General features: G+C 40.7%; 2 protein-coding genes across 2 annotated transcripts in view; one reads left to right on the top strand and one right to left on the bottom strand.

The window, feature by feature from the left end:
* Positions 1-8,913, bottom strand: part of strn4 (striatin, calmodulin binding protein 4) — a 16,302-nt gene extending 7,389 nt beyond the window's left edge. Inside the window, exons 1-10 of the mRNA XM_079481133.1 lie at positions 8,423-8,913; positions 4,808-4,911; positions 4,040-4,116; positions 3,829-3,907; positions 3,555-3,740; positions 3,189-3,366; positions 2,924-3,080; positions 2,197-2,298; positions 1,858-1,976; positions 928-1,103 (exon numbers count right to left, since the gene is read on the bottom strand). Coding sequence (XP_079337259.1) covers positions 928-1,103; positions 1,858-1,976; positions 2,197-2,298; positions 2,924-3,080; positions 3,189-3,366; positions 3,555-3,740; positions 3,829-3,907; positions 4,040-4,116; positions 4,808-4,911; positions 8,423-8,701 — 1,457 coding nt within the window. The 5' untranslated portion in view covers positions 8,702-8,913. The remainder of the gene's footprint in view (positions 1-927; positions 1,104-1,857; positions 1,977-2,196; positions 2,299-2,923; positions 3,081-3,188; positions 3,367-3,554; positions 3,741-3,828; positions 3,908-4,039; positions 4,117-4,807; positions 4,912-8,422) is intronic.
* A 595-nt stretch (positions 8,914-9,508) lies between these two features.
* fkrp (fukutin related protein) lies at positions 9,509-13,027 on the top strand. The gene is made up of 2 exons (XM_079482216.1): positions 9,509-9,960; positions 10,056-13,027. Exon 2 carries the CDS (start codon positions 10,373-10,375, stop codon positions 11,969-11,971), a length of 1,599 nt encoding a protein of 532 aa, XP_079338342.1. The 5' UTR covers positions 9,509-9,960; positions 10,056-10,372; the 3' UTR covers positions 11,972-13,027.
* The last annotated feature ends 289 nt before the right edge of the window (positions 13,028-13,316 follow it).

Here is a 13,316-nt window from a genome sequence, read left to right as displayed (position 1 = left end):
TATTTCTCCCTGAACTCCTCTGCAAGTCGCTTTGGAAAAAAGCGTCTCCTATTTGACTAAATGTAAATTTAAGACTGTATTGAAAATCGAGGTTATTACAAAAATGTTGTATCTTTTCCTAAATACATGTACAAATATGCCTGTTGTATTGCTTAAAAGTGAATCTGAACTTGTTTTCTTTAAAGAATTTGAGGTCTCCAAAAATACAGAGCATCTTTTCGGTTATTTTGACCTGTTTCTCCAGTTTTCCTTTTCTGCTAAATAGAAACAATATTTTTACTAGAAATTTTGGAAAAATATTGTTAGTAGTTCACAGAATGAAACAAATATGTTCATTTTACCTCAACACATACCTATAAATAGTACATTCAGAAAACTCAAAAACAAATTCAACCCCTGCCAAAGACAAGTTGACAATCGGTGTTTGTACTGTTGTACAGCAGGTGGCGCTGTTACACACCTTTGGAAAAAGTACAGCATCTCTGATCCTAGAACTTATATATTTCATCTGTTTTTGGGTGAATATTTAATCTTTTTTAAATCATTGTTCTGAGTCTAATCTGGGTGGAGTCTTTAACAAAACATGCAAATTATCTCAGCCGTTGAATCAAAGTGATTCATTTTTTAAGAAACCCACCCACTTCTAAGAGGTGATAAAAAAGAACAAATGAAGATAGAATACGATTTATTTTGTTTTAAAGCAAAGACTCTGTTCTCTCATTTGATATATTGTTTGTCCGTATAGTCATTACAGAAAACGTACTGTGAGCCATCAAAGTTGAGTGAAAATGTTAAAAAAGCGCTGGCGGGCAACATTTAAAAAGAAAGGCTTGCAGGGAAAGAGTTAATGGTTTCTTAATTTCTTCCACAGCTGTATATTGACATATAACAGGATAAAGGATGAAGGGTTGAGGATGTGGATCGTACTTTTTGGAGTGCATTGCCTTGTTGAGGTTCCACAGTTTGAGCGTTCCATCCTCTGAGGCGGTCAGCAGGACGGCCTGGCTGGGGTGAAATGTGAGCGCTCGGATGGCATCGAAGTGGCTTCGCAGTGTAAAGCGGGGATTCCATGTTTTCTTGAACTCTTCTCGACTGTCCTGCAACTAAAGAAAATACAAAGTATTCCAACACTGCACAGAATTGTTTAGTTTATCACATATTGACCACTTGGCTACAGTTTCAATTTTTTATTTCACATAATAATTAAGTCTTTAAGATGTTACTTTAGTATTTTAATTTGATTCTTAAACGTTCTGTTGGTTGTATTTCTTCTATCGTGTCTGTATTGGTAAAAAACTAAAACACGAAGTCAGTATCAACTAGCGTTGTTCACATTTTATGAAATGGTCTATAGGCTGTATATATTATGATGCATATAGCTGAAAGAAATACTCACTCAAAAATGAAAATTCTTTCATCATTTACTCACCTTTGAGTTATTCTAAATATGTATAAATATCATTGTTCTTATGAGCACAGAGGAAGACATTTGGAAGACTGCTTATAACCAAACAGATTTTGCCCCCCATTGAAGGAAGAAATACAATGGTAGTCAAAAGTGCTGAACAGCAAAACTGTTTGCTGTCCTACATTAACAGAACAAAAGACTATATGGGAGTCAATAGGGGGCAAGATCTGTTTGGTAATAAGCATTCTTCCAAATATCTTTCTCTGTGTTCATCATAACAAAACAATTTATATAGATTTGGAACAAGAAGGTGAGTAAATGATGACAATTTTCATTTTTTGGTTAAGTATCCCTTGAAGTACAAGAAGTATGGTCAATTAATGTGTTTAATGCTAAAGCAAAATCCAACTCCCAACAGTTAGGAGGGAACGATCACTTAAAACACTCACGTCAATAGTGAGGTCATTGTCATTGGCAACAGTGAGGTCAGCCAGCTCTCCAAGGTTCATATCCCCTCCTCCTACCGCATCCAGAATAAATACGTCAGAGGAGAACCCCAGAGCGCCCCCTAGTGTACAGATAAACATACAGAAATCATTCCAACATACCACACCGAAAAAGAGTGAGCTTCAGCTATTATTATTAAGTATTGAACACAAAAGCAGAGTTTAAGACAAAGTGCCAAAAATCAGCTTCAAAAATCTGTTGCGCTCTAAGTGATATTTTATGATCCAAGAAGCCAGACCGGGAGATGGATGTGCATTCAGACAGAGGATGACTGATCTCACCCTCACTGGAGCGCGCCTGACCCGGGATAGAGGGAGGCGGAGTGGGTTTTGGGGGGAAATCTGACATAATGCCTTGCAACTTGTTTCGGCGGTTCTCTGAACCTACGGAGAGGAAGTGAGAGGAGTAAACAAAACAGCAGACAACAAAAAAAGCTAAATCTACAGCTGTCGCTGGTCATTAATCCTTGTGGTCTGATTATATGAAGGGGAAGCAGACAAACCTACAGTGTCGAATAAAGCAAACAGTGCCCCATCAACAGATATTATCAACAGGAAGTTCAAAACAAAAGCAAATTAAAGGAAAACAATGAGTGGTCACAGCATGATGATAAAAGGAAGCCCTCACATCAAAAAACAATGTGACAATGTGAAACAGATTTTTCTTTTCTTTTTGATACTTTATACTCTATACTATATGAACTCCAGACTATATTTATGAGACATACTAACTTTGTGACAATAATTGTATTGGGCGTAAAAAAAATATTTAATGTAAAATAAACTTTATTTTGCTATAAGATAAATTACAAAATAAAAGTTACTATGAAAACAGAATACCCTTGTACTCCTTATATTTATTTATATACATTTAATTCTTAATGAAATCTGTTTCTACAACCTATATGAATGTAAAGTTGCTTTGCAATGCAAAATTGTGAATAAATCATTAATACAGAATTTTAAACAAAAGTATTGAAACATTTTTTGGCCTAAACATCCTCTGTACCTAATTCACGGCCGTCTCCAGAGATGCGAGCCTCCCCCGCGCCCTCCCCTTCCTCTCCGGAGCCCAAGAAATCAAACTCGCCCAGGGCATCCTCAGAGTCATCTTCATCGTCCTCATCCTCTGGGTCGAGATCTGTGGTCATTGGCTCTCCGCCCATCTACAAGCACACAGAAAACACATGAACATCACAAGGATTTATTGCAGAGTTGTGTTATTTACTACCAAACAGGATCTGTGGGTCTTATCAGTAAACAAACACACTGACCTTGCCCCTGGACTTCTTGCTTTTCCGTGGTCCGTCGATGCAGTCTGTGGTCATGCCCTGGAAGTCTTCCTCTTCATCACTGTCATCCTCATCGTCGTCCTCACAGCCACGAAGAAAGGGAATTTTATCCAAAACAGAGCCGCCCATCCGATCTTTAGAACTCTCTTTCCCAGCACGCCTGAAAAAGATCCAGACAGAGGATGAGATAAGCCAGATATTTTCCCGAATCACTCTACCCCAGTTGGATTTTGAGTACAGATTCTGCCACTCCTCTTTACACTAGACAGGTTCCCAAATATTTGGCCTCGCCCCCAAATGAACACAAACCCATCATATTCCATTTACACCATGGTTTGTTACTCTAACCGTTTGATCTGTTCTTCTATCTGCCGCACCAGCAGCGATTCTCCCCCACTGCAAGGTTCTGCTTCTGCGGCTTGTTCGCCAGGAGGTGGTCCGTTAGCCTCTGGGCTGTTGCGGCCCAGAAGGGAACGAACACGTTTGGAGCGCATGTCCAATATGGTGTCAGAGTATCCCACCTCCTCCAGGTACCTGCTCAAGAGCAAAAATACAATATACAAGGTCAGCAAAACAATGTAATGAAGACATTTGCGTATTGAGAAAAGCAAAGCACACTGACTTGCGCAGTAGCTGGCGCCCTTCCTTCCAAGGCATCTGATTGGTTGGCTCGGAGTCTGAATCAGCAGGCCCATTGGGTACTGCAGAAGAGATAAGATGATGTCACTCAGCAGTTGTTTTAACAAATCTGGGCATGACATTGGTATGTTTTGGTAGTTACAGATGAGATTTGATGGGATGTATAAAATGTGTTATTTATTGTAGGTTGTTACTTGGTTCAGCCTCTGTCTCTGGTTTCTTCTCTCCAGGACTCTGGTCAGTGCCGCTTTTCAGCTTCTGATGTTTGGCCCTGTGATCAACATGAGAAACATAAAAATGCATACATTGTTTGACATCATAGCACGTCTTATGATCTTAGATTTCTTTGAAAATTACGAATTTATTTTGAAAAATTATTTATTTGAATCGAATTGTGTTTCTTTGTTCACTGCATTTCGGTGAGGACATGTTATACAAACGGTAGATATAATGCTTCATTCAGATTGATGGAGCGGTCCCAGCGCTAAAAGATGTGGGTCGTGAAACGTCATACGTCTGTGTTTTGTTGGCAATCTGTGCGTACGTACAGAAGGTACACCACGTGAACTTATTGAGCATCAAAAGTTATGCAGGGATAATGCCATGATGTATTGTGTGCTCGTGCTGTAGTCCCGCCCCAAGCAAGCGTTCAGGAGGCCGCCTGTTTTCGGAAATAAATGCACAGCTATACAAGTCTTCTATAAATGGGATGAAACTAAAGACTCGTCGGAAATACGAAGTATGCAATACTACTCTATAGGTACTCAAGATGAATATGAGAATATTGGCAGAAACTGCATGTGTTACATTCGCATTAAGAGAAATCAGAATGGTTATATTCTCCCTCCCTAATAATTTGGAAACCAAGGAAATGACAAAAATGTGTACCATCTGGGTAGCATCTTCTCTTAAAACACACATTTCAGATGTTGCTGCATGTTTAAGTGTGTCTGTGTCCTCACCTCTCCTGCTTTAGTGCATATTCCAACATCTTGATCCGCCGCACCAGATCCTGCTTCATGTTCTCTTGACCTTTCCTCTCACCTTGCAGAAAAGCCACCTGTGCCTGATACAGAGACAGCACAGGAAGACACAGACAAAGTACATATTAAATTCTAAGGGAAAATGAAAGATTGTCTTTTAAAGCTGTGTGATTCTGCCTCAGATGATGAGTTTCTTAGGGCAGGAGTTAAATAAAGGCCTATTATTCCACAAGCTTCAATTTAATCCGTGCCTGACCGACGTTTGACCAAATCATGAATTTCAAATATGCTGGAATGACTATAAAGAGTAAAAAATGCACAAACTGTTACCCAGTAATTTGTGGTTTGACAGAGAAAGAAAACGGGCCACTAGCGCCCTATAGAGGCCAATGAGGAACCCACATTAGTCTGATCTTATTTTTCGAACAGAACTTCCTGGCAATGACTCACTCTACTTGTTCTCTATTTCGAAAACCTTTACACAAAGTACTGCGGGAGTAAATGTACAGTGATGGTATCAGATGGTAATGCTTTGCTATTCAGATACCACATTACCAACCATATGGCCTTCAGCTAATACTCTAAGGTAACACTACTGTGAGTCATACTATGGTGCAAGTCTCAAAACAGAAAACACGAAGTACAATCAGCACAGTCTTTTAACCAACTTACTGTTGTGTATAACTATTGATGCATTTGCCCAACTTTTCAACATGGAAACACATTGTTCAGGTAAAGAAGAACCTCAAAATGATTTGTGTTGGTCACCACACACATTCATGTTCTTTATTTCACTTCTGTCAAGTACAGAAATCACACCATCTTCACACCAGCTTCTGAGTCAATGCAACTATAAAATTAACAACAGTGAATATGCTTCTATTTAGCATTTTTTTCAAGTTTCATTAAAAAAAATCAAATTTGAGCACTGTCGCCACAAGCGTGTGCAAAACCATGTAATACCAACAAATCGCTGCTAACCTTCTGAAACCTTCCATATTTTAAGATACAGTGTTTTTGTTCCATTTCCTGAAAACAGCAAATTTGGACATCCAAGGTTACAAAAGGACAGCGACAATATTTACGATTTGTTTACTGTACTTTTTGGTTGGACCTTTATATAGGCCGTGTCAAACCACAGACCGCATTTTTATAAAATCTCTCTGTGTCTCCAAAGGCTGACTTGCAGGAAAAGTAAAGCATGTCAAGTTGGCACAGGACTTCGTGGAGACCGGCTCAAGTGCGGTTGCCATGGTGAAGGCTTGAAACCTGTTATGGCAGGTCTTTGGAATACTTTGATGACATTTTCTCAAAGGAAAAAAATTGCCTATATTTTCGTCCTTTGAAGTCTGTCTATGCTTCACACAAAGGCTGTAAATCTGCCATTAGGAAGTGTTAGGACTGCTTAGGAAATGTTAAATTCAGAAAGAATATTACCAAATTGCTAATTATAAAAGAAAAGATGAAATGCTTTGTAACATTGTTGGACAAAATCAAGCATGGAGCATCTCTCTCATGACCTCCTATGGATGAAAACAGAGGGGAAGGAGATACATGCTCCCTCCCTCAACATCAGCACCCCTTTGAGACACTCCAATAAGTAGGGCAGAAGAGTTTTTGGGACAAGTCTTTTGAATAGAGGAGTTCATGGAGCATGTATACTCTTAAAAAGTCTTTATAGTTCACATCTAGTCTATTTTAGTGAATCTGATGAAAAAATATAGGTCATCTTGCATTGAGAAAGTATGAATGACAAAATACTTAATAAGCTCCAGTAAAATTCCAGTGTTTCAGTAATAATAATACTAAATTTGTATATATTATTACTCCAGACTTAAGATAATTGGGGTATGTAATATGTTAAAAATAGTCTATTTAACTAATATGACTATGCAAAAAAGAAAGTTTAATTTTGTTTTGTAAGAATACACAGATGCATTTAAAATCACCAACAGGATGAAATGATGTGTCAATTTGACATACAGTATATTGACATTGAGGGAGTTGACAGTTGCATTGTCTAGCTGATGCCTCTCTAGTAAAAAGCATCTAACTTAGTTTCTGTATGCAAACTCCAACAGACAATACAAATATGATGTAATAGTCTTGATAATAAACAACTGCTTTATAAGCATTTTTAACTAAAAAAAAGCCAATTATAGGATCCAGTCTGAGATGCAAATTGGTCATGCAAATTGCTAAAACACACAGGTGTGTGCCATATGAAAATATAATATCCCACAGAAGGGAAAAGAGAGACTGTCCCTGTGCCATACCGTCCTTTTTATAGGCCAAGACAAGACACGGTTTAATCTATGTGTCTGCCCCGGGAAAACATAGCAGTTGGTCCCTATAGCATGTGCGCGTTTCCACGAGCCTGTCCAGAAGAGACCTGGCAAAAGAACAGACACAAGGCTTCCATGAGAGCCACATGGCCGTTCCTTTTATAGAACACGATGGCAACTCCTTATGTAATTCACAGGCACTGCTTCAATGGGGTCACTTATTTGAAAAGCTTTTCCCAGGCCAAGATCTGCTTCTAAGTGGGGCAGTGGAGTCCAGACTCCCGTTTAAACAAGTTTATTGGGTTAAATCCCTAATCCTGGCTTGAAACCTAATCTCTGATATGTTCTTGACAAGCTTTCTTAATTCATTTTATGTTTCCAGGCTTTAAAAATGTCAGATTAAAAAAATGATGACCATAACTCGGCAGCAATTCTACATTCTGCATGAGCCCGAAACTATTTAAGGCACTGTTTGAGTTTTTTTATTGCATTGTATGCTGCAATGCATTAAATGTATGTAATTGTTATTTCGTGTCGTACATCTCCCTCCACACACCTCCAAATATGGCAAAGGCATACAAATTGCGTCCAAAGAGCATAAATAAAAGTAAAAATAAAACATTTGGCAGACGATTTAATACTTAAATACCAATGCTTTTCACTGGCATTGCATTACGTCATGACTTTGACAGAGGCGACCGGATGTACAAACGCAGTAGTGACGCCACGTGACGTCACATTGTCAAATTATAGAAGGTTCCTTTTAACTTTAAAATTCCTTTTAAATATGTGTTAGTAATATAATACATTTTACATAATCAAACTCTCTTTGTTCTTCGTCTTTGTTACGATTCAACTATTCTGCGTTATTTACATTACCAGTGACGAGTGACACAGAAGACCCACAAACCCGTATAAGCAAAGAAATGTACAGACAATCAAATGCATATATTTAATGTATATGTCCGTGCGAAATATATACAATTGCAATCGTTACTGGTCGATATGTACCTCTTTTTCCACCACTCCCATTACAGTCAACTGCAAACACTGTTTGCTCATGGTGTGGGCATGGACACTCAACAAAAGGACACACTATTTCAGACTGTTATGAGTGTTACTGTCCCCACGATGAAACATCTTATGAATACTTCACCCAATGTTACCCAAAACGCTACATCTCAAACAACAAAAGCATGCGATCGAGAGATCGTGACTTATCGTACGTCTTCATCTTTAAACATGCGCTTCCTCCAGAAATCCGCCTGGAAGAGACCAAAACAAGAGCCATTAAAGAAAGCAAGTTTACCCTCAGCTCGTCTCTTTCGGCCTCCCAGCGATATTTCTCGGCCTGGAAGCGGCTCCATTCAAACTGGATAAAATGTAAGATCCCGGGTAGCGAGAGGCCCGCGTCCCCGTCCTGCAGATCTCGAGGCTGGGAGAATCCGGCCATCGCCCCGGCTGCAGCTGCTGCGTTGGGAGCGGGACCGAGCACAGCCTTCGGCCCGTTCGGGTTGCGCCCCGCTCCGCTTCCTGCGGGGCTTTGATTCGTTCCACCCGCCACCCCGCCGGACCTTTCCGCCTCCATCAGAGCGTTCGAGCTGCCGGAGCCAGGAGGTGGAAAAACAGCGAGAATCTGAAAAAAGAACCACCCCGTTACTTGCAGTCACCACGGAAGCCCTTTCCCGTTTGCCTTCTCGGTACAGAGATAAGCGACTGGTCTCCCTCACACACACAGAGGGGTGCCAAATAATGATCCAGTCCTACTACGATGGCTCCTAACGCTAATACCTCATGACTGGTCCCTACGGTACACACGCGTTTATCCACAAGGGGGCGCAGCGCGGCTCACATCAATACATTTTCTGTTTAACTTTCATAACTCAAGGCGGGTTTTGTTATAAGAAAAAAAACATTTGCATTATAAACTATACGTGTGTTCATCTTTTAGTTCATGAGATTTTTATTTGACCGTTCTCTCTTTAAAAGTGTATATTTTTTAAACCTCGTCTGATGGGATTGGTCTCTCGTGACAAGCGATGAGAAATTAACAAATACACATTCCGATTTAAATGTAATACGCCTTTTGTTCGGAAAGTCTATTTTTTACTTCAATTATATTACATTTATTAAAATAATATAAATTTGTTGTTGCATTTTGAGATTATGAATGCTTTCCCTGTTCGTGCTTGAACTTCCGCAATAAAACAGCAACCGTTTGGATAAACATTGACTGAATAATGATACTGAAAAAATACATTAAATCGAAAACGCAACGTAAAGAAAATAATAAATATCTAAAACATCTAACCATCGTATTCGACCTTTTAGAAATTGTCCGCTAAGCCCCGCCCACTTTAGGACGCAGTCGCCTTTCCACGTGATCATTTCTACGGGATTGATGGGCGACCCAGAAGCTCGAGCTTCCTGCTACATTGTGATCTGTTCTCTAGCTTCCTGTGCTCGTTTCCGAATTTTGGCATGGGAAAGAAGAGCAAGAATGGCGTGCAGGCAGCTTACAGTCTGCTGATGAAAAATAGAGGATCACAAAAATAGAAAATTATCACATTCGCTATTTGCTTTGCACAATGGAGACGCGTGGTATGCCGCAGCACGCGGGTCATTGTAAGTTCGATATGTGTGCGGTCTCATATAAAGCAGGGCTTGTTATGATCACTGACTGAGGACGTCTCGATGGATCCTTGTGGGCTTTTGTTTTCATGCTCTATATTAGGAGGAAATGACTCAGGTGGTCAAATGAGAGTTTCCTCAAATATGTGAATGTAGGTTAAAGCATTTCTGTAATTGGGACAGAAGCACCAAATTCGTTCTGTCTATATCTTTAAGGTAAAGATGTCTTCGAAGGAATTTTTATTTCCAAACATCTGACCTTTCCGTTGAAATAGCTTAAAATGTTCTTATTTTGTCTCTGTATGTTTTAGCATTTTTAATGGACTGTGGTAAACTAGACAAGGAAACTGGATCAGACATGGTATCTGGCCACCTTGCTTTCTTCCTGGATGGCATCAGTTGACACAGAGGAAGACATCAGCGAAATCCGATCCGGCTTGATATCTTTGAAATGATGCTACTTTTCAGCATCCACCTCCCGTCTGCTGTCCACATTGATTTATTCATGGCTAGACTGAGATGTTAATGTAAAGTATTTTAGGCATTGGACAAATCTGTAACAGTCGATGTTTAATATTCTCTGCCCAATCAGTTTTATTGTCATAATAGTTTACCCATAAGAGCCATAATGCGTATCACTTTTTGCCAGGCTCTGTTAACTGGAGCAATAGTGTTGAACTTGCTCATCCTATATTATGTCTCGCGGACTCAGCAGCAGATGATTGAAAAGCGTCGAGAGCAAGGAAAAGGCTTGAAGAAAGCCTCATTGCCTGTTTCAGGCTTGGGAGCGATAGGTAGCCTGGTGGGTGGAGGCATTAAAGTGGGAGGCCTCGAGGGCAACGCTCGAGTTCCCAGGGTGACGATCCTCGTACGCGAGTTTGAAGACTTTGAGAACTACGTCGCCGATGTGGCACGTTCCTTTCTGCGCCAGAGACCCGAATTGCCCTTCTTAGCTGTGGCGGACATTCCTCCGTACCCCCCTCTGGCACTTCCAGAGGGAGCACGCCTCCTGGTGTTGTCCCCGAGTCCAAACCAGCCTCCACAAGCCCACCGTCCAGAATTCAACGTGCAGACGGAGTTCGCTTTGTTGGTTCCAGATGGCGTGGAGGTCGACCACGGCCGTCAAGTGGAGCGGCTCATCAGGGAGCTTGAGGGGGAGGGTGGCGGTCCAGTTCGTCTGGTGGCCACCCCCGTGCTGACCCGCTCTGCGGTTCAGTGCCTGCACCTGCGGGTAAATCTGAGGGAATGGACGGCAACCTACACTCCTGCAGCTTCGGGGAGCAGCGGTAGCGTCTGCACGGCCCTGCAGGGAGATGCTGTTGTTCTTATTCGCACGGAGGACCTATTTAATCTTTCTGTACCTTTGGGTCGCCCCCTGATGTCTTCCTTGTTTGTACAGACCTCCCTCCGAGGCTGGAAAGTCAAGCTGCTGGAGGGACCGTCCTTCTCCGCAAGCCATCGGCCACTGTTTAGCTCGGCTCACAACCAGTGGAAGGCTGACAGTCGCCTGAAAGATGCCACCAATCAGCTCATGCGCAGCTTCGGTGTGAAACGCGTGGTGTTGCCCGATGGACGAGATCAGTGGTTCGGTTGCAGGAAGGAGACGCCACGATGCTTCGGTACGGTGCGAGACGACACGCCTGAATACCTTTATTTGGAGCGCTGGACTCCACCTTGTTGTTTGCGAGCCCTCAGAGAGACCACTAAATATGTCGTCAACATTCTGGAGAGCTCTGGTGTGCGTTACTGGTTGGAAGGGGGATCTTTACTTGGAGCGGCTCGGCACCAAGACTTAATCCCGTGGGACTACGATGTGGACCTGGGCATCTACTTGGAGGACGTTCCGAATTGTGACTACTTAAAAAATTTAGACTCCGGATCGCTGGTGGATGCCAACGGCTATGTGTGGGAGCGAGCAGTAGAGGGAGACTTCTACCGCGTGCAGTACAGTGAAGCTAACCATCTCCATGTGGATTTGTGGCCCTTCTACCCTCGCAACGGAGTCATGACCAGGGACACCTGGACTGAGCACAAACAAGACGTCGAGTTCCCTGAGCATTTCCTGCAACCGCTGGTGCCAATGCAGTTCGCTGGCATCACTGCTTACGGTCCTAACAACCACCGTGCCTTTTTGGAGCTCAAGTTTGGGGAGGGGGTTATCGAGAACCCTCAGTATCCCAACCCTGCCAAGAAAAAGCTGGACAGGAGTCGCACAGTAGGATCATAGCAGCCGGATATGTTTGGGATGACACATGGAACACCGAATTTGGGACTCCAATTAAAGATTTTTATGTTATAGACTCTATAGAGCATCACTGCTAGAATGAATGTCTTAGACTCTGATCTGTGAATGTTTGTTTTTAAGACAGTTTTATTTATTGTGAGTGTGTGTGTATTGGTTTAGGAAGTCATTTCTAAATATATGTGCAAATGTTGATAAAATCAGAAGTTCTTCAAATAATACATATGTGATATTTAACACCGCAGTGTGCCACAATGACATTCAGCAAACATTGCAACATTTTCTAAATGTTTGCGTCATATCATTTTGCTGCCATATGGAAATAAGTGTTGCACTGTAGAACTAAGTCTGTTCACAGGGTGGGCCAAGTTACAGTTCGGTTTTGTGTAATATGCCATGTAAAAAGAAATGAGAAAACAAATTAAAACAAACTTTAAAGACTACAGATTTTCTATATCAATAGTTTGATGATTGATATTATACCAATTGAACATTGTTATGTAAGGCTTTTGCGTTCAAGTGTGGTGACGTATGTGTATTATGTTATTAAAAAAGCGGATATTCCCCAAAAATGACATTGTGAAAACATGGTATTATGGTTCTGACTCGTAAATAAACCTGCTACACATGCTTTTGAAAATAATCCACTTCTTTATGCACATATTCACTTTATTATTGATATTTCGACAAAATAGCCTTGTATTGTTTACTGTTTTAATACTGGAAATTCCACAAAAAATGTCTGGCATATGAATTTTGTTTTTATTACAAATACACCACAATATCCTAGAACATTAAGTTTATGGTTTTCAGTATACATGAGTTTGAAAGAGGTTTTAATAACGGCACGGCTGTGTTTATGCTGTATATAATATTGTCTGGTGTAAATAGAGATTGTAACAGAGTCATGTTTTGCCATCAAACATCCAAACGAGCAACATGACCACAGAACAAGTATTTTCTGTACCACTTGTTGTTTTGTCTTAACATGCCAGTGTATGTGATGTGTGTGTCAATAAACCACAACACAGTGTTACTGCGGAGTTGCATATTTGTCAATCATATAAGAACCGAGATGTAGCAGGGAAAGCATGAGGTCAATTCCATGAAAATGTAAAACTGATAAAAAACACTTTCTATCAAAGGTTTTCACCTTAATGATATCTCAGATGTCAATATTTGCTTAATAAATGTATATTCCTCAAATACGGGTACATTAAAATTAAAACTGTTTGTGGGGGAAAAGTGTAGTTATTATAAGGGCTTTAGTGAAATATAAGTAAATACATTCTCTGAGAATTATATTTCTTATTTTGAATTAAAATGTCAT

This window comes from Barbatula barbatula, assembly GCF_947034865.1.
Source record: "Barbatula barbatula genome assembly, chromosome: 19".
Taxonomy (NCBI): domain Eukaryota; kingdom Metazoa; phylum Chordata; class Actinopteri; order Cypriniformes; family Nemacheilidae; genus Barbatula; species Barbatula barbatula.
The sequence above is the reverse complement of the archived record's forward strand: the minus strand, read 5'-3'. Positions and strand labels throughout refer to the sequence as shown.